This window comes from Alexandromys fortis, unplaced genomic scaffold, assembly GCF_014885135.2.
Source record: "Alexandromys fortis isolate MF-2015 unplaced genomic scaffold, M_Fortis_MF-2015_v1.1 scaffold_53, whole genome shotgun sequence".
NCBI classification, from domain to species: Eukaryota; Metazoa; Chordata; class Mammalia; order Rodentia; family Cricetidae; genus Alexandromys; species Alexandromys fortis.
The window spans coordinates 18,261-46,115 of record NW_026067939.1 but is presented as its reverse complement, the minus strand read 5'-3'; the positions used below and the strand labels follow the sequence as shown (position 1 = coordinate 46,115).

Sequence of the window (27,855 nt, the reverse complement as noted above, 5' to 3'; positions counted from 1 at the left end):
ATATATATATGAGAAATGTAATTTCAGATTCTTAGACAGGAATCTAAGTTTTCTACACTTTGTTCCGTGCATAGGGCCCTAAAACAATTCATCATTCTTGATCTCTCTCTAGAGAGAAAGGGATGATTTGTGAATTGATATTCTAGGCTTGGAACATTCTTGGTTACATCTTGCCCTTCGCTATAAACCACACCATGACCCTTCTCCTATCCCTTTGTAGACTGGTGCCCTGTACTTCAGTCTGGAAGATTCAGACAGTAGAAGAAGCTAATTGGTCTTACTACAGTCAATACAGCTAGGTCTATAATCCAAGATTCTCCTATCAACAGCCAAACATTAGCTCTCAATTTCTCTATTAGAAATAATCATCTTAACATTCATATACATGAACTCTTGGCATAGTCTCTCAATTGGATTATAAATTCATGAAGAAGTAATATGATAGATCTCTCTCTTTAAGTACATATGTGTTTGTATATAGATATGTAGGCAGATGAGAGATCATAGATAGATAGATAGATAGATAGATAGATAGATAGATAATTGTTTGCCTAAGATAATAATGTAATACCTTAAAACATTTTCTTTTTTTGAATATGTCCCAATATATGGTACTACAATAATTAGGACATTAACACAAAGTCTAAGGTCATAGTTCTTAACCTATGGGTCACTACCTCTTTATGGTCAAATGGCCTTTTCACAAGGGTCTTATGTGAGATATTTACATTATAACAGTAGCAGAATTACAGTTATGCAGTCGCAACAAAAGTAATTTTATGGTTGGTGTTACCACAATAAGCTACCACATTAAAGGGTTGCAGCATTAGGGAGATTGAGAACCACTGGTCTAAGGAACGGCAACTGAGTTTTTAAAGATCCCTTAGCAAGTTAATGTAAGTCTTAGGTGTACAAATAGGACTCTTGAGTCAGTATCTGCCTTCTGGACTTCATAAATCTTGAATAACTGGGAGAAAACATTTAGAATGCACAAACAATACTTTTCTTTAAGACTATGCCGAGCATGAGGCAGGGACTGCCTCAAACTATCAGTTTTCAATATACTGAAATCTGTTGCCATTCTTGAGGTACAAGGAAGCATACTCAATTTTCCTTATTATATTAAAAAACTCACTGGGGAATCTTGGCTATTCAAATATTACCTGAGTCTAATATATAAATATTTACATATTATTACATAATTCACATAATTATTACATAATTTTTATGATTCCATTATTTTGTTTCTTTTTTATACTTTACATACAATAGTTTTACATATATTGTTACAGTCTACCATAGAATTTTCTGAAGATTTTATAAAGGCGAATTTTTGATATTTTTACTTTTTATCAGCTGTATATGGCCGTTATTACAAGTCAAACAGAGAATCTGGACTTCATAGTTAGGGTTTGTTACTATTTAGTTCTGTTTTGCTTTTACCTCTTAGAGTCAAATTGAACAACTTTCCTCTATGCTTTACTCCTACTGTTAATAATGTTAGTAGTAACAAACCACAAACTCCCTCTTGTAGCAAAAGCAGGTGTTTCTCATATGCATCTTGTCAATGCTGTAGTTGCTGAAGGTATTATGAACCCCAAGAGAAAACCCCAAAGCAACTGACTTGTCCATGTCATTTTTAATGTGGTTTATCCCACATGAAAAATGAGAATAAAATGCTTCCCACGGTAAGAGATTGGTCTGGGGATCACTTGCTAGGATGCTATTGCAGCCTTCAGGAAGCACTGTGTGAACCCCAGCACTGCATACGCCAGGAGTGAGGTGCATGCTTATATCCCAGCACTCAAAAGGCTGATGGTCATAAATAATAGGTTACCACTAGCTAAGTAGTGAGTTCCAGAGCAGACTGGGATAGATGAGTTCCTATCTTGAAAACAAAAGGAAACCAATGTTGATCAGTACAGAGCAAACCCTACAGTGAAAAGCTCCATCGGGTCATTTGTCATTGATGTGTGTACCTATCATTGTGTTGGATATCGAATAAGTACATCTTTATCAAGCATGCCCATATAAGTATATTTGAATATGCCAATACTTGTATATTATAAATATACAACCATTCTCTATCCTTCTATTATGAACTTACTGAAACTTCCGAAACAAAATCCCCCGCCATGAAAATAGATCACAGCCCGTCTTGGGGCTTCTGACTTCCTCTTGGGTAAGTACAGACGCACAGGGATGTTGACAAAGGCTGTATCCGTTACTGTGACGTGTTCATCTGAAAGTGGTTGTGTATAGTCCAGACTGATAATCATGGAAATAAACTCTTCATATCTCATAACACCTACATTTTCAAGACTCAGAGCCTATAAAAACAAAACAAAATTAGCAAAATAATTCAGCATTAGATCTGTAATATCAGACAAATGTGAAGAGAATGTTTAGAAGAATAAAACTGAAAAAAAATAAATGAGTAGAAATAAAGTAAAATTATTCTCAAATAATATTATGAAGATCTTATTGGGTGACCCTTCTGCTTTTGAAAATCTCAGGTGTTTTCAATTAAATATCATTCATAAAAGCATCTCTGCTCACATTTTAAAGCCTTTTTGTACTTGTTATTCAGTTATAAATTCATAGTAAAAATTATGTCTTATAATCCTTCTAATTTTGAGGGTTGTCATATTTCCATCTAAAGTTATTTTATTTAATTCAATTCTTATGTATTATCATATGACCATATTATACGTGATCTGAATTTGATGGATTTTACTCTAAACCATTTTGTTTCCCTAGGCCCATTTCTGTAAAAGTCTTCCTTGATTTAATTGCAGAAAGTTTCCTGTGATTAAGTGACCAGTTTACCTAGGAACAGGGCAATTTACTTAAGGAACAAATCTTAAAAGCTCCACATCCAACGATACTTTATTTATTTACTTATTTACTTATTTCGATTTTTCGAGACAGGGTTTCTCTGTAGCTTTCGGTCCTGTCCTGGAACTAGTTCTTGTAGACCAGGCTGGCCTCGAACTCACAGAGATCCGCCTGCCTCTGCCTCTCGAGTGCTGGGATTAAAGGCGTGCGCCACCATTGCCCGGCCTCCAACGATACTGTGAATGGTCTTTATTAGTGCACCATTACAGCGTAGGGCTGCTAAAGCTATTCTCTACGTTCCGACGAGGGAAATGTGTGCACAAAACTGCAACCGTATGTGTCAAGTCACTCACAACCCCGAGAAAAGCACATATGACCTCACAGAAACTGGAGCAGCAATCACAGGGACTGCACGCATCTACACGTCCTCTGCATTTATACCATAAACTGGCATCCGGCGTAGTGTAGTGTTTTTAAAGAATTCGTGAGTGTGTGAACAAGTGGGTCTCTGGTTCTTGGGCCTTCTTTTGGGATCTTTTCTCCTCTGTTGGTTTATCTTGTCCAACTTCTAGGTGATAGTTTTTGTTTAATCTTGTTTAGGGTAAAAGTTAACCGCTGACCTGTCACTTATTCTTGCTAGGAGAGGGAAGACTCGTTTTCTCCAGGGGAGTAGCACCAGGTACATTGTTCATGCCAGGACAGGCCTCATTTTCAGGAGAAGCTGACCAACACATAATGAACCCCATAGTTTTTTTTTTTTTTGTGTGTGTGTGTGTGTGTGTGTGTGTTTTTATGGTTACAGTTTAGTGGGTTTTATGTTTTTTTTCTCTTTGGGTGTTATTATATTTTGTTTTCTAGGATTTGGAGTTTTATTGCTGTATTGGGTTTGGGGGGGCTGTTTTATTTCTATTTTATTTGTTTATTTCTTCATTTATGTATGAATGCATGCATTTGTTTATTCTTCTGTCATTCAATGCATCCCAACCACAGATTCCCCTTCCTCCACTCTTCCCAACTTACTCCAGCACTTCTCATCGCTCCCAAATCCACTCCTCTGTTTCCCTTCAGAACAGAGCAGGCCTTCTCAGGATATTGGGTTTGTTTCTTGAGAAAGAACTTAGAGTTGGGTGGGAGGGAGAAGGAGAAGATGTGGAATAACTTGGTGGAGAAGAAGAATATCAGCAAAACATATTTAAGTTTAAAAATTATCTTAAATAATAAAAATATAATAAAAACAAATAAAAAAGAAAACAAACTACTGATCAATGTGTTTTCTGAACTTCATTTTCTTTTAAATCCAGGCATTGATTATACCAACAATAAATTTCTTACTGAGCTATATTAGAGTTTAGATGAATCAATATTTTTTAGTGTATATAGCAGTTCATGCTAATATTCAACAAACCTTGCCTCATTGTTTAAGTGTTCTTTATATTAATAATTCTGCAAAGGCCAGTGAGATGTCTCAGTAGGCAAAGGTAGCTACTCCCAGTCATGAACACCTACAAGGCCCATCTGGGGAATGAGGAGCACTGATCCTCACTCAGATCATATCCTGTGACCTCTGCACATACCACAGCCTGCCCTTCCCTCCAACACACACATTATCGAATTGACTATTAAAATAGAAAAATATAGAAAAATAGTTATTGAGTATTTTCTTGCTTATTGAGTATTATCAAATAGATGACCCGTTAATGTGAGTTCTTGAGAAATAAGTATATTCAGATATTCAAATAAAGCCATTTGCTTTTTAAGTTTAAATTTTAGCAATGGCTTTATTTCTTCTATGCCAACATTTTCTGTATGTAAACTGACACTCAAGCATTTTAAGGCTATAACAAGAACTACTAATGCAGATATTATCAGATGCTATTCTAAAATGCCTGACCTTTAATACACAGAACCATCTCCACAAGTATTTGCAGTTAGCATCCTCACTCTTAAGTTAATTGGTATAATGTACAGTCCAAAAACTTTTTCAAGGTTATATGTGGATATTTTTACAAAACTCTTCCAAAACAACTTATGACTGCCCAACAATAAACTTATTTTCCAAGGCTGCATTATAACGAGCTTTAGTTTTCACTTTCCTATGTTAAAAACCAGTGGTTGCTATTGTCTTTGCGACCTTGACTTCCAGAACCCTGTGCTAAAATTCCCAAAAATTTCTAAATTGTCTAGGATGAACGTTAATTATACCTTTATTTGGTCTACTGTCATTTTAGAAGTACAGGATAATATTTTATAATGTAAAGCACAAAAAGTATGTATTTTCATCACAGATAAGTGAGGGCTGGACACATTTGGAGCTGAGAAAGTAACAACAGAGTTTTGCAGTGGGTGTTCCGATAATGAGATGCTGTTGAAAACATGGGTATTTGTCACCCACGGGTTTAAACACACGTGAAATAGTCAAAGGAGAAAGCCCAGAGTTTATCTGCAGAGCGGATAGGGGCTTGATCAGGTGTTCTCCCATTTACTTCAATCAAGGAGCCAGAACATTTGAAAAAGAGACAGCTGTAGAGAAAGTGGAAGTCTCGTGGGACTAGCTGGAAGACCTAAGACTCAGAGACCAGCAACTACAAGTGACTCTGTCCTAGCACAGTGCCTCCTGCTCTTACACCCTGGACTGCCGAATCCTCTAATCATCTCCTAATGTTGCTGCCTTTGATATTTTGCCTCTGTCAACAGAGGGTATTTTTGGAAGGCACCCACTTTGCACATAAAAGAGCACGGATTTGAAACAAGGCAGTTTGGAGCTCAAAATAAAGCTGCTACTCCCTCCCTGTATGCACTCTTGTGAATATTTTTGTCCTGCCCTATGAGCTGAAATATTTAGAAAACAATGGAGATATATGTATATGCAACTAAAGCATATGTATTGCAGTGCCAAAAATGCCAGCTTCTGATGATAAGGGAACTATTTATACATCCATTATGTCCACCCTGCGTCTCCTAAGATAACCCCAGAAATTCTGCAATTTATAATTGAAGGCATACAAGAGAAGCGATGGCAATAAGAAAAATGCTGATCTAATATCAAATAAGTGCTATTATCAATAATTCATATCGTTACACTATAAGATAATTGAGATTGTTTTTTATCTTAGAACCCAAGTGAAAATCAATTTAACAATATTCTTTTAAAAATAGTACTTTTTTTCAAAATTGCATCAGTAGTATTATCAAAGTACTCACAAGTGTTCACTCTTAATCATTGAAAAAATTATATTATTCTTACCATAAGTGTACAAGCTTTAGCAGCTGCATCCAAGGCCATTACTTTCCAAGTTTCTTCAATGTTGTCAGGTATAGGTGTATAAATATAAGATAAAAAGATAACACAAAACAGCCCCAAACAGAGAGTTTTGAATCCCATGGTATCCCGCCTCTTCACAATGCAGGGATTAAAATATTTCCATAAATGTTGAATAAAAAGCCAAAGGATGAGTGCAGACTGGAAACCCTCTCGGGTGATCCAACCATTCTCACAGCGTGAGAATGATTCTCAACTCAAACCTACAGTATCAGTCCTAACTTGTTAGCAAATCCACAAACTCTGAAGCAGATGTTGAAATTCATCAGGTCAGGTACCTATTATTAACATGCAATTAAAATTCCCTAAAGTGTTCTTTCATTCTGTGACACCAAGATCAGCAGAAAGCAGAATCAATACGAGCACTGGATAATTCTTGAAGTTATCTTTTGGGGTTGCAATTTTTTATAAGAAGTTTATAGAAGGCTACTTGATATCTAGTCAAAATATAGGCTAATATTATTACTAAGGATTATTACCTATGCGAGCAGACACTACCTAGTATGGAACAAGCTTTAGATTGAAAGGTAGAGGGTGTGGAGACTTATTCAAGCTCCATCACTCAGCAAGCTAGAATTTCAAACCTAGACCAGAATTACCAGAAAGTTCAGGACAAGTATTTCAGCAAACATTCTGGTTTTTAGAAGGTTGCATAATATGATGATTTGAATTTATGAATCAACACGACTTGAATTAGCTGCGCAGAGTGATAAATATTATACCCGGGTGTGCCTGGAAAGGTGTTTCCAGAACATTGATGTTTTAGTTGGTAGCATGATTCACAGTTGTGGGCAGTTATCATCTGATGTATTGAAAGTACTTAAGACCTTGATGAGGATACCCACTGAAGCATCTTACCTGAGCTCATGGAAGCTCACTCAATCCAGCCTGACTGCAGGGGAGCCAGCTTAAGACCAAACTAGGCACATATGGGTGACAGTTGTGTCTGGGGCAGACTGTGAGGCCACTGGCAGTGGGACCAGGATTTATATGACTTACCCCATTCTCTTTGGAGGGATACCTTGCTCAGTCTAGGTAGAGTGGGGAGGGCCTTGGTCCTACCTCAAAGCAATGTGGCTAGACTTTATTGAATTCCCATGGAAAGCCATATCCTCTCTGAGGAGTGGACAGAGGGTGGGATGGAGAGGAAGGTGGAGAAAGTGGGATGAGGGGAGGACGTGGGAACTGAGGTTGGTATGTTAAATGAGAAAAGATACATTTTTTAAAAAATTAAATTAATTAGTTTAAAAAAGAAAGAGCAAATAGAAAAATATAAAAGCATCATTTCACTCCTTTTTCTCTCTCCTTGAGCATGTCTTGTTTTAACTCTAATCATATAAACGTTGCTTCCACCTGCTGTCCTTGTCTTGAGCTTGTCACCTTTAATCCATGTTTTTGAGAATGTTTCCACCCAGTTCCTGTTTTTAAGTCCCCCTCACCCTGAAGCTCTCAACCTCCTTATGTTGTTAGTTTTGAGCCCGGTGAACTTTCTGATGTAATTCCTGTATCCTGTGAGTAATTATTTGTTCTCTTTGAATTAAGTGGTGCCATCCAATCTCAGGAAACCTGCCTACATACACCCCCACACTTCAACAAAGGATTCTGTCCACATGCCCACTCCTCTGTCTTTTGCTACCTGTTGGCTAATTGAAAGACCATATACCTGAAGGACACTCTAGTACTGTTGTCCCTATGAAATTTATTTCCCCTCTTTTCCTAGGATCATTAAGTAAATAACCTTGTTTTACTTGTTTTTCATTTAGAAAATCACATAAGAACTCTTTATTTCCTGTCCTTGGATGTCAAAGTTTCTGGTTATTGGTATGTAAGAGTTACAGGCTTACACCACAGCCCCTGTCCCTTGAGTCCCCAGGACTTTAGGCTTGTACTGACTTACATGAGCGGCATCTCTTGTTCTCCAACATGTAAATAGAAGACTGCAGAACTTTGCTTCTACAACAACATCAGTCAGTCCAAGTATTTTATTTAGACCCCTGCTTTATAAGGGGGTGTGTTTCATGTATTAGAAGCTGACAGCTTGTCTTCTACAGAATTATCTTCTTCAATCATGAGTCCAAACCAACCTTTCTTCCCTAAGTCATTTGTTAGATGCTCTATAACAGCAACAAGAAAAGGAGTTAACACAATGCTCCCTTATCAGACAGTAAATCCCATTTTTTGTTTTGGTTTCTTGTTTTGATTTTTGGTCTTTTCATCCTCCAAAGCTGTGAGGAACAAATCTTTGTTATTTCTTGTCCATTTCATATATGTTTTCTATAATATTTTATCTGAATAATCTAAGACAATCCCAAACCATAGTGATTGTCTCACTATTCCATATAAGGGTAAATATTAGGTGACCAGAAGGGACTGAATGCAGGTAAGGAAATGAGTCATGAAAGAAACAGAAGAGCTATCTCCTCTTTGATAAACTGCCTTATACCTTTATAATAAATCAAAATAGTTGTGGATGGAAGAAGAAGGGAAATATCTACCTTTCAATATTTTGAGTTATGGAGTTGAAAATCTTTTAAATATTTTGCATCTCTACTTTGGCTACATAAAGGAAAAAAACCGTTATTATATTTGAACTCTTCTGAAAAATTTAATTATACATGTCATTTTGAAGAAGTTATAGCATGTCCTGATAAAATATAATCTTTATATAGAGTTATTTTTATATCTCCATGAGAACCATAAATTTTTATTTTTCAGAAAATTATGTATTAGATTTAATGGTACAGAATATTCCAGTCCTTAGTTACTGTAGTACTGTTTACAAGTCAATATGACATTTATTTTATGTGTAATATTTATAACTTCTTATACATTTTATGTTGCTTTATATTGAATGTAGATGTTTTGAATTGATTTATGATATTTTATTTTATTGATTCAATCTTGATTCTGAGGGTTTCCTGTTGCACAGCTATTGTTATATTGTTGTACACCATACAACTGTAAATGGATGTTATAAAGGAGTCCCCCACTAGCTCAGAATTGAGTATAATAAAGGCTCCTCTGCACTACCAGGGAACAGGAGCCGAATTCAGCTACTGAGAGACAGGGCACAAGCTTTACAGCTGCATATAGGAAACCACACCCAAGTGGGCTGGTATCTTCAAGACTCTTGGCTACAGGAGATCCCACAGCATACAACGGCTGAAAACAATGAGTGAGTGGTGATTCTTGCCCAGTCCTAAAACATAACTGCTAAGAACATTATATATAAACAGTGGTTTTGGCTTCTGATGAGATTATGACCTATAACTCCAGGTCAAGTGTCACACTATCTCTGGGTTGAGAAAGAATGAATGTCGCAATCAGACTTGATATCATCTGTCATCTCATTACATTTGGTTTTCCATAAATGTTGTTTGATGATGGTTTTATTATGCCATTATTTACCATAACTGGACATAATTCTGTTTTACAGGATTGTGGGGTTTTTTTTAAACATCTACACATTATTCAATGATTATTTCAATTTGATTAAAATTTAAAGTATACTTTCAGGGATAGGAAAGTCACCACACTTGATTATTAATAATACTAACTGTGAAATTATTCTTCTAATGTTAAGGAGATATTTTATCCATTGGCCAACAGTGAATTAATACTCCCTGCCATGCCTGCCTTAGGTAACCACTATGCTATTGTCATCCATGAGACCAACTTTTTTATTGTGTTGTTTCCTTTTTGCAGTTCTGGGGCACTAGACTAGGGACCTTGCTCCTGCTAAACCAGTGTTTTGCACTGAGCAGTGTCTCTACACCTTATGAGACAAACTTTTACCGATGACAGTGTCTTGCTTTTCTCTGCCTTGTCTTTTAGTTAAGCAATGTCTTCCATGTTCATTCATATCCTGGAAAATGACAGACTTTTATAATTATGTTATGTTTAAATAGTTTTTGTCTTTTGCATATGGGTACTACCTTTTCTTTATTCCTTTGTCCAAAGATAGGCATTTAATGCGACTCTACATCATAACAATTGTAACAGCATCACAATACGCAGGTGGATGTAGATACCCCTTCAATATACTGATTTCATTCCCTTTGCCAATATACCCAGAAAAGATATTTATGTATTATATGGTAATGGTTATCCTAAATATTTTAGTCTACTTTCGCAACTTCTATAACTGCGGAAACTCACCCGTCACCTCATTAAAAGAGAATATAGCTTCCATTTTCATCACAACCTCACCAAGGCTTTTTACCTTTAGTATTTTCAGTAACCTAAATTCTCCCAGGAGGGGAAGTAATGCTTTCATTTGCATTTCTCTTGGAACTGGTAATGTTCAAAAAATTTCTTCCTAGGCCATTTGTGCCTCTTCAATGAAAAGTCTGTTTCAAACATTTACACCTTTTCAAAATCAAATTATTTTTTTCTTTTCTTGGGTTGTTTAAATTTTGGGACATTAAATTAAAATTTGGGACATTAACCCCACCCAAAACAAGCTCACCGTGCACTGATAATTACCTGTCCAACACTGTTGGAACAGAAAATCCAACCACAATGCAGGCGAAGGACATAAAACAGCCTCCCACTATACCGTTCCCTGAGAAACAGTAAGGAGATCCTAGGCTAACACACTGAAGGACCAAAAGCTGGGCCTACTTCCACCAGATCCCCATATCTCAAAACACTCTGTCCTAACAACATTCTGGAGTTATGCTTGAGAAATTCAAACAAACAAGGGGAAGACAACTGTGGATGTAGCTCAGTGGTAGCTTGCCTGGTTTCCAGGAGGTGTTAGACGCATCCCAACAGGACAATAAAAAAATAAATGAGTGTGTACATGATGTGGGGAGCAGGGCCAAATGGTGTTGTGTAGTAGATCCTGTTTTATGTGTCCAGATTCATGTATGAGATACTGTCTCATTAGTTTAATAGAACACCTGAACTGACAGTCAATGAAACTCCATTGAGCTATAACCAAAACACATTTCAATATACTTGAAGCAGCAACAACTGTTGCAAGAATGATGGTTAGCCTTGCCTGTGGCAGTGACCTAACCTAGAACCCCAGAAATCCATGTAAGAAGTTGCCAAAAAAGGTCAAAGTAGCTTCTTCAGATAGTCCCGCTGTGTAGCTGGTGGGCCTCCCTCCAGATAACCTCTACTTGGGTTTTGAAAATACCCTAAATGCCAATCTACGTATATCCGCAGGTTTGGCAACAGCACACCTATATACTTCACTAAGCCTATAGTGGGAAAAGCAACTTTCATGTTGAAAATCATCCCTTGGGAGCAACAGGGCGTGTCTATGGTGTAGCAGGCAGTAGAAGTGAAGCAAGCAACATCTACTACGATCAGGTGAGTGTTTCTTAATGCTTTCACGAGCCCTGATTCTTCTGTATGGTGTCAGAGATCTGAACACACGTAAACTCCAAGCCAATTATACCTCTGGAGGGGCCTGTGAAGCCTAATAAACAGCTTCAGGCCACTCACCTCATCCCCAAAGCTGGCAAAACAAAGATCTTTCCAGCATCACCTTGCTAGCCTTGCATCTGAGTTGATTCTGGACACAGGTAAAGGTACATCTTCCTCAATTTTTTCTTCAACGACAAGTTCATCAGTAGGGTAGTATTGGTAATTGACAGCTGGTGGGAACCACACGGTTGGCCTGACCTAGCTGCCTTGAAAGGCATACATTATAGGTTTCTCAGGTTAGAGTTCGTGGCTCCTGGGCACCGTGTGCCTTTTCAGTTCCTGAGGAACTGAGGTACTCCTCAGGCAATGTTCAGGCTGCTATGTATGGTCTCTTAGAAGTTAAGGCAGCATGGATGTTTAGCAAGACAACTTGTCTCAGACATTAATCTTGTGTGCCCAGGAGAGCTTGCAAACATCATTGTATCTGGCAACTACAACTGTATTGATTGATCCTGGCAATTGCCACCGTATTCTGTTTCTGATAATGGTATAAAAAGTCTGATTGCTTTCAATAAAACTTGTCACACAGCCTCGGTCTTGCTGTGGTCCCTCCAATTCGAGCCTGGCTTAATTTCTTGCTGGCCATATCAGGTAATCTTGTCCCGGTAAATAAACACAGGCTTACAGACAGCTATAATTCAAATCAGTTAAATGGCATTGGTTTTGCTCACTCGTTGCTGTTTGTTAATTTGCTCTGATGCTGAGAAGTCCTTGTTATGAGTGTTGCTTGGATAGTTCACCAATATATTCTCAGCTTTTTGCTTGAATTTATTAGCTAACCAAGGGTGGCTTTTTTTCCAACTTTGTTATATTTTCTATTAGTTGATTAAATTAGACTGGCCTCATCTAGGTGCCTCCTGTGAAGTCAGAGACAGATGCTCTTGGTAATCCAAATCTCATTCTCTGGTAGATAGCTGTAGCAAGAGCAGAATTATGTAGGTGACCACTGGCAGGATGAGAGAGTCTCTGTGGTATGGGACAGAATGAGGTCTGGGATAGTATATCTTACACCTTGTGAAGATGTCTACAGTAGCCACAGGTAAAGCTGCGGATGGTGCCATGTCTTCAGTCTTTCCTACGACACACTTGAAACGGTCATGGCATCTTAGTGATCTGCCCAAAGACCTGAGTATTGCCTGCCTATTGATAAAATCAGATTGGGTTGTCTCAGTTACCTTGTCTTAGTTAACGAGTCCCAACTCCACTGAAGCATTGATTATCCAGTGTCCTGTTGCTTGAACCTGGACTTTCACCTTTGTGAACTTAGCTGTGTCCTGCCATCACAAGTGTGCAAGTGGTTGTTTAGAAAATTGTTGTAGACATTCCATAGTAAGAACAAAGAATTGAAGATCCAGGAATGACGTAACACGAATCCATAAAGAGATGTCATGGATGAATTATACAGAGCTCCCTTTGGGATGGGAGAGATTCTAAGTTGGGAGTTTGCTAATCAGGCTCTGGGCTGGGTACTTTATGAGGCCCCTGCATCCTCCCCTCTCCTCAATTGGTTATGTTTAGATACAGACTTCTGTCCCCACCCCAACTATCTTCCTCAAATATCTTCTGGAACAAGAATCTGCCACCTGAGGGAACCCACTTTCACTTTCCATGTCTGCCTATGTCTTTTTAACCCTCTCTTAATTTGGGATTAATAGTAAATGAAGAGAAGAAATTCTCATCAAGTTGGGTTTGGTATAAGTTGACCAATGTTCCCTCTCTTGTGCAAATGGAGCAGGCAGAGTGATGTTACTTAAGATGTTACAGTGTACAAACAATAGGAAAAAAAACCCTTTAGTCAACCTTTCCTGATATTCATGAAACAGCTTAGTGTCTAAATGAGAGGAAAGTGGCTCATAAAATGAAGTCTGAGAGATTAGTGAGAAGGACATGTTTGAGATTAACAAAAATGTTCAAGCTGCAGAAAAGCACTAATGAAAATATGTTTTGAGATGAAAGTCAGATTACCAACTAAATCGCTTAACGTCCACTTCACAAAGTTTATTGAACATTAAGAAAAAGCACAAACAGGTCAAACAACCACACTTAAGCAGCAGAACCACCAGGACATCAGAAAAGTAAACACTGATTTCATCACTTCCCAGTGGAAATACAGATATTTATGAGTTGATTTGTACTGGTGGGATTATGGGTCACATCATCACAGGAAAGTAAACAGGCCTGGAGATCACCACTCAGATAACTCCCTGGATATGCAGCCTCTGTGTGAACGATGATTCACCACAAAAATTCAAAAGAATATTACAAATAACTTTACCTACACTCCACAGTTGGCTGGGTACTTTCATGCATCAAGACACATGGTCTATCAATGAATGCAACTCACATAGGCACCTTCAAGTTTGATCATACAAAAGTTTAGGTACATTCCTTTTTTGTTCAAAATTATTTTTTTCATACAATATACTCAGAATTTGGTTTATAACTGTCTGGAATCTCCAGCACTTTTACATGTAATCACACTTAAAGTCTTTCACTGATCTACTGATTACTCAAGAATACATGCTTCACAACAAATGACAATTAATGGGAATAAAGAAGTATATATGCTCATTTAAGCAATGTCATTAAGATTGAAAAGATAAAGCAGTTTTCTTAAACACACCCATCAATCTTCATTCAAACTGAAATGTAGTTTGATCTAAAAGTCACATCATTTTGTTCTCATTCGTCATACAATAGTTCAACACATAACATACAGGTTACTCTACTGATGAGCTAGCTACGTGTACCATTAATTTCACTAATTTATAGATTTTCTTCTAACCAACTAATATACTTGTCTCTTATTCTTAATCCTAAATGTAAAAACACTGGAGCTCCAGTAAAGGATAGGGCTCCATGGACTCCTTCCTCTAAATGGTCATGAGTAACTTGGACCCCAACATTTCTAAGCCGTGTGACGTAAATGAGACTATCGTCTCTTATGAGATCATGTTCACATGTGACGACATAAGTTAATGGCAATCCCTGTAACTGGGAGTCATTGGCTATCAAAGGTGACAGTCTGTTATCCACAAGTGCTGGATAAGTAGCATTTAGTTTTCCAAGGACGGGCTCCCTGTAAACATAGTTCTTTTTGTATTTCTCAGGAAGGAAGTCACTCCAGTTAACAAACTTGAACAGGTCTCTTGACCCCGGTGGCATGTGCTCATTTCTTAGTAAGGCCTGGAGCAGAGTTTTGTCTTCAGTCACATACAAGCTTGCCAACTTAATTATCATCTCCCTGGACACAATGGGACCATGTTCGTACTCTCGATGTGATGGCAGAGAAGTATCAAGCACTTGTAGGCCAGGGTATATCAAAGCTTGTGCCTTAATTCTGTCTTTGAAATCTAGATCATTCTGTAACTAGAAATATAATGGATATTAATTAACCAATAGTTTTCAAACAAAGGGATTTGCAGTTCACTTTAATAGCCTGAGATAAATAAATTTACTTATCTGAAACACTATTTAGTGATATTTCTCACAATATTTGCACATTGACTGAGAGATATAAGAGTGTGGAATTCCACTGTCATATGTCCAGAAACAATGTACACTCTGTTCCTCACGCATTTATTCACAAATAACAATCAAACAGGAAGGTGATCAGCCACATCCTAGTGACGATGACAGGAGAACTATGTTTATGACGTTAAATTTTTTGCACATTCATTTGTCTTAGAAATTTAGCTTTTGTTGTTCAGAATAAAGATGTGTTGTGTGTCTCAGTTCGTTCTGGAACATACTGTCCCTCTCTCTCAGTCACCCAAGTGCTCTAATAACAAGCATGTATTACCAAGTCTAGTTTCCCTAAAACCACTTTTGACCTAAGCAATATAATCAGCAAAATCCACAAATGAAATGAGATACAACTGCCAAAACTCACACATAAAATCAAATGGAATTATGGCATGCTTAAGAAAACACTATTTATCTAAGTAGTATGGTGTGTTAGATGCGATAGACAATATAGAGAAGAATTTATGAAAACCAGAAGAGCGGAAAAGGAAATGGAATGTTGTACATGTAGCCTCTGTTTCTTACCAGAAATAAGAGGAGTCCTGAGTCTCTAGCTACATGCTTGTACACTCCACATCAGTAAACCTAGCCTTCAACTGTGGTCATGAGTATTTAAACAGCAGCAGCCTCTCTATAGCTGCTCTGCAGCAGTGACTCTATCTACTGCCATTCTTTGGGTATTCCAAGGTATACAAGTATTCTCAAGACCATGTCCTCATAAAAACAAAGAATGTGCACAAAATGAAAGAAGTACCTGAAGTCTTATTAGCTCATCACAAGGTTAACCATCTCACCAACTTCAAATTGTAGTACAATAGAAAGGAGGTTCTACAAGTGCAGGAAGAAATAAAGAAATAAAATCTCCCGAAGAGAATCTTTCCATGGCCATTATTCTTTACAGTGACTTTGGGATGGGATTTTCTAAATAAAGGAGAGGCTCTCAAAACATTAGCAGACAAGTCATTGTAAGCATAGTGTCCAAACAGAGGCAGGGTCATGTGATAACACTTTCTTATGTAGCAGGATTGGTGCTCCCAAGTGAGTTAGTACAAATTCTTGTACTTGAAGAATACAGAAGAAATGAGAAATTAGAAAAATCAGAGGCTGAGGAGATGGCTCAGTCAGTAAAGTATTCGAGTACAAATGGTCAGAACCAAGAAAGACAGGCACAGCTGCAAATACTTGTTACCGAGCACCATGTAAATAAATGTGACGCAAGGAGACCCCTGAGGTTGCCTGGACAGCCAACCTCGCTGAGTCGGTGTTCTCCAGCCTCTTTGAGAGAAGACAGTCCAAAAGTAAAATAGAGAAGAGAGAGAGAGAGACACCTAGTGTCAACCTCTGACTTCTACATTGGTGATTACACTCGTAAACATGCACATGCTTGTGCACACACATGTGTATACTCACACAAACACGTGCACCCCTACACAGAGACATCATATGAAAATTGTGACATTTAAAGGTGAGAAAACAGAACAGTAGTTCTGGTATTGAAGTTGAAAACCCAAATCTTTTAAATCAGAAGAAGCTGGAACAAATGTCATAGCACACTCCCTTAAAGAGAAGAATCGTGAGGGAGACCATCGGGGTTGCAAATTTTGCCACTCCTATGCTCTCCTGAGAGACTCAATCCCTTCTTTTATCTAATGGCACTGTAATAAATCTATTAAAACTTCATGGCGGTAATATCTATCTTTACTAAATAATCATTTTAAACTTCATTATAAAAAAACTTTTCAAATAAATAGCAATACAAGTACTCATTAACCACTGTATCTTTATTATAAAGTCCAAAATAGTAGATCTCAATGCACTAAAGCACTTCCAGACTATCCTGTGCCAAATCACCTAGAGAGACACTGGTGACAAGTTAAAGGTCCCCTTTTACTGACACTTATAGAAGTGTCAATTATAGAAGAATTGGCAGTGTTTAAATTTACCTAAGACACCAAATACCCAAGAAAAAGCAATGGAAATCTTGACCTTCGCAATTCAGATGGATCACAGAGTCTAACATGGCCCAAAGAACCTGAAATTTGTAGCACAGAAAGGAGCCTTGGTAGCCATCTGTTTTAGAATATTATTTTAAGATGTAATACATTTGTTTGTGCTGTGGAACTCTTTTTTAAAAATGATGCAAATATGTGTTGAATTTTTTATGTTACATTTGTTTAACTCTGTGAAACTGTGATGCTTTGTCTGTCTGAAACATCTGATGGTTTAATGAAGAACCGAACAGCCAATAGTGAGGCAGGCAAAAGGATAGGCAGGGCTAGCAGGCAGAGAGAATAAACAGGAGGAGAAATCAGGGAAGAAAGATGAAGTAGCAAGATAGAACAGGGAGAGGAGAAAATCAGGGGCCAGCGACCCAACTACATACCAAGCCTCAGAGAAAGAAGTAAAGAAAGGTATACAAAAATAGGGACAGATAAAAGTCCAGAGGCAATGATAGAGTGGATAATTTAAGATAAGAAAAATTGGCTAGAAACAAGCCAAGCTAAGGCTGGGCATTTGTAAGAATGAATCAGTCTCTGTGGGTCATTTATTTGAAAACAGGAATAATCAGAAATGGAGCTGAGTATGAGCAAGCACCTCCTTCCGAATACTAGACTTGGGAATAAGAAAGCACAGCCTTCTCACTGTCACAGCCATAGACAACTTCCAGGCCTCCTCCCTCCCTTGCTTCACTGAATATTTCAAGACAGGATCCATTATTGTTGTGAGACAATGGTTTGACCCTGTAAAGATTTGTTTCTTGTACTTTTTTTTTTAATGATGATTGACCAGTAGCCGGGCAGGAAGTATAGGCAGGGTAACCAGCCACAAAGTAGAGGCAGGGCAACGAAAATTCTGGAAAGAGGGAAGCTTCAGTCTGTAGTCATCATCCAGACACAGAGGAAGCAAGATGTGACTGCTTCACCGAAAAAGGTACCAAGCCACATGGCTAACGCAGGCAAGAATTATGGGCTAATATAAGTTTTAAGAGTTAATAAGAAGCCTGAGCTCATATACCAATCAGTTTATAATTAATGTAGGCCTCTGTGTGATTTCTTTGGGACTTAATGACTGCAGGGACCAGAAGGGGCAGAAACCTCAGTCAACACATTATAACACTTTCTTCCCATTAATTGCTCCTTATAAGATGTTTAGTTTCCGAGGAAACTAAAAAGCAATTAATACACCCCTCACCTCAAATGATACAGAAAAATATGAGAATTTTAAAAATAGTTTGTCTATCTAAATTCAGTAAGTTGTGAAGCAAAACAACCCCTTATTAAGATGAATAGAGTTAGTGTAGGTCACAAGAGATCGGTGACTTTTCTCTAACATTGGCAGGGTGAATCAAGGTGAGAGTCAGGGTGACAGTTTTTTTTTTTTCTTTTTATGGCTTTACCACATGACTCTTTATTTCATTTAGTGCTAATAATGTCAACAGTAGTATAACACACCAAATGCAAAGGAGTGACACTGGAGACACAGAGAAGTTCTTGGGTTGCTGAGGCAGGAGGCTCACAAGTTCAAGGCCTACAAAAACAACAGATCAGTTCAGGGAATCTTATCAAAAGCTTTGTCTTGAAAGTCATTGAAAAAGAGAAGGTTCCATGACCCTGTGGTACAGTATCTTCTTGGTAAGCACACTGTCCTGTATACAATGCCCAAAACCTGTCCACCAAACCATAAAATACTAGGACTGATTGTAAAACCCTTCAAACAAAGCCACATTTAAGTAAATATCATTAAAACAAATAATCTTTCCTGTTATCTGAAATTTTATAGATAGTAGTGGAAAAGTAACGTAAATACACCTAAAACACAGGGGTTTTTTTTGCGTGTTAGGATTAAAGCAAATAATAATAACACACACAACATACCAGTTGAATCACTGCTGCCACCAAGGTGCCCCCAGAACTGTCTCCCGTAATACAGATACGAGAGGGATCCACTCCATATTTTGCAAGAACCTTCTCCTGGAGAAAGAACTTGGTCACAAAAACACAGTCTTCAAGGGCAGCTGGGAATTGATACTGAGGAGCAAGTCTGTAGCTTTAGAGGTAAATCAAGCAGAAACACAACAAAGCCCTTATTAAAACTATGCAATTAAATATCTCTCCCTCTCACTAACAGGTACCCTGACATATTGAATAATAAACCTCACTAATTAACACCTAGATGACTGGTAACTTCTGTTTTAAAAGTGAGGAGTAGATTGGGTTCAGCGTTTCAGGTGTCGATTCTAAGGAGGAATGAGTGAGACAGGTGTGTTATCTTTGTGAATCCCATATGCTTCTGTGGCCCTCAGTGTGCTTGGTGACTCAAAAACAATTCAGAATTACTTATGGGATCACTCAATATTTTAAGTAAAGAAAGTATGAGAGTAAATAGGACTGTTTTGAAGAATTTGAAATATGAATATTTTAAGTATACCAGTGGCGCTTACAAAGATTCCTAAGGCTGAAATAAGACTAAATACTATTGTGTTTGTTTGTCTTTGGCTAAGTGTATCTGTGCTCTATCACAGGAACACGCTTTAACCAGACCGTCTCACTTTTTAACTCTATCGACTTCAAATTCATTAGAATTAGTGAATAACTCACATGGCTATATTAAGCAATGTTCGTCAGATGGTTCTTGTGTTTATATTTTAACCTGTGTCTAAAATATTTGAAATTAGTATAATCTGAGCAAAGTAGTAGAGAAACATGAATACTGTTCAAGGTAAAGAACAGCTAATACCTTAAAAAATAACCTGTAGAATTAGTAAACAATGTGCAACAGACTTACTATTTAAAAAGCTTAACTAAAAATTATATTGTGTTGAATTTAGCGAAAGTCATAGCAACAATGGCGCTGCGTATTTAATGTCACAATTTAGATATTTTTAGAAACGTATGTAATTTGTCTGGTTCTATTTTGAAGTAATTATGAGCAGGACAGAACTGATCTCTAGTATGTCCTACTGACCCCAAATATACTCTCAACCATGACACTCCTTAGAGTGACCTTGTCTGAGGTCTACAGTTCTATCCATCTGTGTCTTCATTAAAGGACTGGAGAAATGTGAAGCATTCATCACATCCCCTTGCTGAGTGCCTCAGTAGTTCAGAGGACACATATGACATGCTGGAGTAATAAGCAATTACGCATCTTTTTGCTTTATTATTGAAAATGTTGTCAAAAGTTATGTCATGAAATATTAAGACTGATAATTTAGATGGTATCTTGAAACATTCAAATTACTCAAATACCTTTACCTAATAGAATTAGAACAAAAGACAACTCCAACCCCACACAGTGTTTATAAACAGCTTCCATAAAACCCAATGTCTCAAGCATATAATGAATAAACTTTCAAGGAATGTCACTTGTAGGTAAAATTAGGTGTTTGAGAATCCTGAAGAATCATAGTCCCAGAGAAGTCATAGCTGTGATAACAAAGATGCTTATTCCTCTGGGGTCATATTTGTGTCCACAGTGGCAGATACAAAGCAAAGACTGATGCCTTTGAGAACATATTGACATTACAATCATAAGAAAACTACTATAAACAAAAAGTCCTATGTTATGGGTATAGTTGGGTGACAAGCCCTCAAAAAGCCAGGCCTACATTGTGAAGGAAAATGCTGTGGTATGAAGTATTATCGTGTTCTTACTCTATTCCCACAATAACAGCACCAAGCTTGTTTGCTGTCAATCTGTTCAGGTCATCATAGGCTGACATCTCTGAAACAAAAGAAATGAATTTAGAATGGTGCCCTGTAAATAGAAAACAGTGGGAACCCAGCAACACTCATGAATGTAATAGAAATTACCGCTGATTGACGGAAACTCAGCAATCTCCACATTTATTATCACATACATCAACACTCTGTCAGAGTCCAGGAAGAAAGATAGTCTACAACTTACTACTGTAGCACAAAGACAGTTGAAGTAGAGCATGGAAGTCACTACTGTGGGATATTTGTATTACTTGTCTTCTTGTCTTATCTATTCCCCCCTTTAATCTTTGAGAAAAGAATAAGATGGCATCGATAAGGAATTCACACAATCCATTAGGAATCAGGTATGTATCCCAGTCTGCAGTTGAATTTATTGAACATAAATTCAGCAACAATGCTAGAGATGGAAAACAGAACTCATATCTATGAGATGGACATGGGGACTAGGATGGAAACAGTGAAGAATAAAGCAGAAGAAAATGTAGGATTAACACCTAAAGAATTAAATAATAAAATATGGGGATTATTAATATTTGTAAAGTCTAAACAATAACTTATTACCACATGGTTTTAGTGGGGGTTTTTTTGTTATTTTAAAGCTGTAGTTGCAAATGAATAGATAAGGTTAAGGAGAGAAAGGAAGAAGAAATTTCTTTCAGTCAAAGTAACAGTAGAGAATATTAGTATAGCAGAGTGGCCATTTTCAGATTACACAGTTTCAAAAAGAATCAGAAGAGAAACAGACAGATCGTACAGTAATTTGAAACATCTCATAAAATAAAACATGGTAGTATAATAAGTAGGAAGAGCAATGGGGGTCAACAGAGGTCAAGGCAGAAAAAACAGCTCATACTTAGGAGTAAACAAAGGGGGTAAAATTGCAGGTAGAAGGAACATGAATCAGATGATGATCTGGAAGGAAATATCCCAAGGAAAGCAAAGAGACTCATCTTGACCAAAAGATAAATCTATCTTTGCCTAGGATGAAAATAGAGCGTAGTGAAGAAGGGATTAATAAGATGCGAGGAAGACACCAGTAAGTGTGAGATGGGTAAGGAGAGAAGGGGGCTGGGAGATGCCAAACATATGGACTTATATGTTGGAAGGAGTGGGTAAGGTTGGAAACAGAGTGACACAGAGGGACTAAGAGCTTCTGAGAGGTGGCATTATTCCAGCCACAGTGAGAGCTTGGATGGTCTGGAGCAGGAGCCCAAAGCCCTGGTTTCTACTGATAGGACTGTTGCTCCCTCCTCTTTCAAGCTCTTTGAAAACATTCCTTAATCGTTTGTTTCTGCAAAACTAAAACGCTGATGATAATGCCCTATCTAAAAAAGTCTTACTCAGTTGGCTGCCCAGTTGAACACAGTAGTATTATTGTTTATCTTGAAAGGTTCGCAGTTCACAAGGACAAAATACTGGATATGGTAATTAAGCTACAGGTTCTTTGAGGGTTATCACTTGTTTCAAAAGTACACAGTATAATATTCCAACGTTTTGATGCATAGTGAATCCATAAGTCATCAAAAGTCTAAAATGGTGTGTGTGTGTACCTGTGTGCGTGTGTGCCTGTCTGTCTGTCTGTCTTAGCTACTCCACTCATCTAGAGACAAGAACTGATTGCTCAGTTTTACTTTATTTTATCATTTTGACACATAATTATGCTTTGGATTCTAAGCCTCTACATTATTGTTATATATCAGTCTACTACTTGAACATATGCTAACTGCAATATGACGGCAATCATATTTTTCAGTCTCAGCAGTTAAAAATCCTGGTTCACAACAATGTTTATTTTATTTACGTGATTAGGTTATTTTAACCTAATTCCCAAGTTTATTGGTTGAATTTTCAAGCCTAGGATATCAATATGTTTATTTTAAAATATATTTTTTAACAAACCATCTTAATTTCTACTTATTGTTTTAGTTACCAAATTGTAAATGGAGAAATATATGTGATCCATGACCCATACATCCCACTGTGTCTTTGCTAAGATGCATATATTCCCTAAATCAACATTGTGCTGACAAATACATTGTCAACTTCTAGGTACATGGTGTACAGCAATTCTTTCAATATGAATATATAAAAACACACACACATACTTACTGCAACTTCCCAAGACAAAGGCACCACCATGAATGAAAATTATAGCTGGTCTCTGTATTTCAGACTTCCTTTTTGGCAAGTACAGACGGACAGGAATGTCATTAAAGTTTGTGTCAACCACTGTAATGTTTTCATCTGAAACTGGTTCTGTAAATTGAAGTGCTGTTACAGTAAAAAATACTTCTTCATAGTTCATAAGACCTATGTTTTCAAACAATGTGGCCTATAAAAATAAAAAGAATTAAACTGTACATTTTTAATTTAATAATAATAGATACACAGAGATGCAATGATAAAAAGTAGACAATGTGATCATATTCTAAAGAACAGATTTTTATATCTGCATGTTATTTTGGTAGCATGGAAATCAGTGTGGTTATCAGCATCAGACCTGAACAGGATTGAGTGACCAAGAATTTGTCTTCAATAAGAAATGGGTCATTAAAATACCATCCCTTTCTGAGAAAATATTGATAGTTATAGATTAATAAGGAGGAGTTTTTTCTTGCATAGCTGTTAATAAATTACCATTGCTATAGTAAACAATCCACTAAAACAAACTGAAAGAAAAAATGATCATCTCATTATATGCAGAACAGAGCTTTAAAACGATCCAACACCTCTTTATGAAAATCCTGGAGAGATTAGATATACAAGGGGTATTCCTAAACCTAAGAAAGGCAGTTTATAGAAAGTCTACAGCCAACATCAAATTAAATGGAGAGAAACTCAAAGCAATGCCAGTAAAATCAGGAACAAGATGAGGTCATTAACTCTTTCTATTCAATATAGCACTTGAAGTCTTAGATAAGGCAATAAAACAATTGAAAGCCATCAAGGGGGTACAAATTGAAAAAGAAGAAGTCAAAGTATCATTATTTGCAGATGATATGACAGTTTACATAAGTGAGTATCTAAAAATTCCGCAAGGGTATTATAGCTGGCAAATATTTTCAGCAGAGTGGTTGGATACAACATTAACTCACAAAAAATTCAGTAGTCCTTTTATATACTAATGACAGCCTGAGAAAGAAATCAGGGAAACAACACCCTTCACAGTAGCCACAAACAATATATAATAACTCAGGGTAACTCTAACCAAGGAAGTGGCAGATTTGTGTAATAAAATCTTCAAATCATTGAAGAAGATACAAGAGGCCATAAAGATCATTCATGATCATGGATAGTTAAGTTTGGCATACTAAATATCCTACCACAATCAATATACAGCAGAAACTCAAATGTCTGAAAAACACTTAAAGAAATGGACAACTTCCTTGGCCATCAGGAAAATGCACAGCAAAACTACTTTGAGATTTCCTCTGTCAGAATGGTTACATTCAACATCATGCTGACAAGTACGTGGAGTAAGAGAAACACTCATTCATTGCTGATAGGAGTGCAAATTTGTACAGTTGCTGTGGAAATCAGTGTGGCTGATCCTCATGAAGGTGGGAATAGATCTACCTCAAGATTCAGTTATACCACTCTTGGGCATATACATTACCACTGAGAAAAGAGAAACAAATTAGTTACATAAACTGTTGAAGCTCTATTCTCATTTTCTACTTACATGGGAAGGTGTTCGCTTTAGGGAGAGGAAAGGAAGTACACCCAGAGAAAGGAAGGAGGTACAAGTGATCTGCTCGGGGAAATGGAAAATGGGGAGGGAAATACTAAAGAAGCAGGGATGTGGATAAAATAACAGTAAGGATATCTGAAAATGCCACAAAGAATCATAGCTATTTACACATAAATCTGTAGTACACATAATTCTGTGAATAAATACATATCTAAAATTTTAATTAACTTTTTTGTAGGGATGCCAATGATCCCTTAAAGAGTCAAACACTACATAACCAAACTCTAGCTTAATAAATGAGAAGCTCTCTTTTGACTTGTTGAACAGAGTGGTCCAAGAGACTTTCAAAACCTTCCCTATTGTCATTGTCCGTGTTACTCCTAAGAATGGAAAGTAATATTCTGTCGCTGAAGACACTATGACTATCCGAAACAGGGCCCAGAGAGCTTTAAGCTGGAACTGATCTGAATGTCACCTCCCTGAGAACTAGATTTCATTGCACACAAGGCACCACACAGGGTTCCAAATGAGGAAGGCAAGAAAGAATCCTACTCACATATGATGCCTATAAACCACATCAACTGTCAGCATGGCACAAGGACCACCTAAGGGTGGTGGTGGCACACATACCTTGGCAGTAGCTAATAGCTCTCTGCCTCTCTAATTGGACTTAAGAACAACTCACTAATAGAGAGACCTTGCAAACTCCTCAGTACTAGTGAGGACATGAAGACATGAATCTAGGAAGAGAATCTTCTTAGCTAGTGCAATTCCTACCAACAGTCTAAATTGTGAGTCTTATCCTCACAGATACTCGCAGTCTTCACACCTCATCAAGGAAACTTCTCATTGTCACATATGGAGACCACTAGAGAAAACCACAACCAATCAAAGGAAGAGTTGTGGAGCCGGTTCCCAGTGGATGCATCTACAGACACTCCCATGCCTAAGTGTTAAGGAACACTGAGGAAAAGGAGGTGGAAGGATTTAAAGAGAGAGATCAGACAGTTTGTTGTGAGATTGTTTGTCCTAGTAATGTCAGAATCTTCACCAATAAAGGGTCTCTCCAGTATGTCTGTCCAACAAGGATAGCACAAGTAGACATGCTAGCATACAGTGTAGACAGGCTGTACTACTGCTGTACTTTGTATATCTTTTACTCTGGATCACAAGGCCTCAAAAGCACACAAGGAACTATGGGCAACTGAGGAAGGCTGAGTACAGGAGAGGCGGTCATCCCTAGCAAAGGCCACATGAATTGCTTATCCAAAACCAAATGGCCAGTCCTGAAACATAATATACAAGTACCGTTATTCAGATTGAATAGGCTATATTTAAGAATATAAATGTATGTAAAATGAATATTCATGCAACAATAATGAATATGAAAAATAATATGAGGGAACCTGCTGGAGGCCAAGTAGGTGAGAAAAAGCAATTATATTATAATCTCAAAAATATAAAAGCAAAGCAAAAATAAAGCTTACATGTGTCTGTCAATCTTACACTGTATATAATGTGAGTGGATTACTTTTGTTTATCTTATACTGTATATAATGCGAGTGGATTGCTTTTGTCTATCATATACTATATATATAAGGAAGGTGGATTGCTTTTGTCTATCTTATACTGTATATAATGTGAATGAATTGTTTTTGTTTATCTTATACTGTTATATAATATGAGTTGATTTCTTTTGACCATCTTATACTGTGAGTAGATTGCAGCTGAGTTCTTAATCATTTATTAGTATTTATCAGGTCTGTTAAATTTATTTTAAAATCTACTTTTTATGGAAACTATCTAAGCTATTATAATTCAATTTTGGCAATGGATTTTTTCTCAATTACTAGGGTGACCATTTAAAGAATCATATTTTGATCCTCTATGTGCATATGTAAGAAGAGACACATATATTTGTATGAGTCATTCTATTTTGAAATTGATATACTAAAGGTCAAATTCAGCAATTGTGTGTTTTCAGAATACATTCTTATTGATGAGAAGGTGTCAGTTTTGAAGTCCAGCTATTCATGAGTGACTCAGAAAAGATATAGCAATTTCTCTACTGAATTGTGGATTTGTAGGGAAAGAAAATGGTTCCAGGGTGACCCAGCAAATGTCAGACTCTGGGAATAATGTGTGAGATGTCAGATGGGAAATCAGACAGCCCTTCTGCAGTGTGTTGGATAGCATTTCTCTCATCTGCCACACTTTTGTATCTCCGGCATTCATTGTGTTCTCCTGCTTCTGCCTAAGCTTCCTCTTATCTCTGTACCCATAAGGCTTCCAGACTAAAACATAGCTTGGCTAAGGGCAACCTAGTGTGCCCTCTGTGACAGACTTGTGTTCAAATTATATCATTACCGTCAAAAAAATGTCTGAACTCCAGCAACCTAGACCTCAGGAAAGATAATAACAGCAGCAGGTCACAAGAGGTGGCTTTTGAGCTGTTGTGGGTGTCTGCAATGTGTCAGGGTGCATGTCAACCTACTCGGCTTGTAAGTACACAGTGTAGCTTTCCAGAAGATTCCAGATAAGAAATCTCAACAGACTATTGTAATCCCAGACAGGAGAGTCACACACAAACATAGTTAAGGAGAGCTGAGAAAATAGAATATCACTATCACTTCTGGATGTTACTAAAACACATTTCATCGAATTGGAAATATATTAGTTTTATTAACTTACATTGACAACGTCACTATCATCATAGGAAAAATTACCCACATAGTTAATATTGGCAATATTAGTTATTAGGCCCCAAATCAAATTTATTTGGAGGTCTCAGTAACACAAAGAATATGCAATGTTTCTGTGAACAGAAAGTTTGAGAGTTACATTAAAAGAGAAAAATAGCTAGAACAACAGTGATTAAAATTTACCAAAATATTAAACTTGATGGAGATAAATTGAGAAATATCCAGAGAGCATATGAGTCTAGGTATTGTCAAAGGCATCAGATGTATCCAAGGTTTCTAACAATTCCCAGATATTCATTTCAGACGATACTACTTCCTTTATTCTGATGCTGCAATATCACAACACTCAGTGTTTTAGCAAACACTGTGGGTCCCTCTGCTTGTAGAGAGTTCAGCCTGTGAGCGATTAAATAAACATCAAGAGTAACTGGTTTATATGTCATAATGAAAACTGAAATCACTTTCAAACACATTGAAATAAAATAAGTTTCAAATAGGCTTATAGCATGGCAACCCAATTCCCCAGTAAAGAATACATTACCACAAGTGACGTCATTTTTATGACAGCATTCACGAATCTCACTTTCCAGGGTTCTTCAATATTCTCTGGAACAGGAGAAT

At 37.2% G+C, this 27,855-nt stretch overlaps 2 protein-coding genes across 2 annotated transcripts in view; both read right to left on the bottom strand.

Moving 5' to 3' along the window:
• The window catches only part of LOC126504878 (arylacetamide deacetylase-like 2), a 15,118-nt gene extending 8,898 nt beyond the window's left edge, over positions 1 to 6,220 (bottom strand). The window contains exons 1-3 of the mRNA XM_050147445.1: positions 6,083 to 6,220; positions 2,108 to 2,330; positions 572 to 614 (exon numbers count right to left, since the gene is read on the bottom strand). Of these exons, the coding sequence (XP_050003402.1) occupies positions 572 to 614; positions 2,108 to 2,330; positions 6,083 to 6,220 (404 nt within the window). The remainder of the gene's footprint in view (positions 1 to 571; positions 615 to 2,107; positions 2,331 to 6,082) is intronic.
• A 7,516-nt stretch (positions 6,221 to 13,736) lies between these two features.
• LOC126504937 (arylacetamide deacetylase-like 2) lies at positions 13,737 to 27,591 on the bottom strand. The gene is made up of 5 exons (XM_050147530.1): positions 27,418 to 27,591; positions 22,951 to 23,173; positions 20,776 to 20,845; positions 18,997 to 19,168; positions 13,737 to 14,965 (listed from the first exon to the last, which is right to left on the bottom strand). Exons 1-5 carry the CDS (start codon positions 27,490 to 27,492, stop codon positions 14,363 to 14,365), a joined length of 1,143 nt encoding a protein of 380 aa, XP_050003487.1. The 5' UTR covers positions 27,493 to 27,591; the 3' UTR covers positions 13,737 to 14,362.
• Between the last annotated feature and the right edge of the window lie 264 nt (positions 27,592 to 27,855).

Coding starts and splice junctions, on each gene's coding strand:
- LOC126504937 (XM_050147530.1), bottom strand. CDS start 27,492: ATGCCTTTGACAATACCTAGACTCATATGCTCTCTGGATATTTCTCAA. Junction 20,846..22,950: donor CTTTGTCTTGGGAAGTTGCA/GTAAGTATGTGT, acceptor CTTTTGTTTCAG/AGATGTCAGCCTATGATGAC. Junction 19,169..20,775: donor GCTGTTATTGTGGGAATAGA/GTAAGAACACGA, acceptor TTACCTCTAAAG/CTACAGACTTGCTCCTCAGT.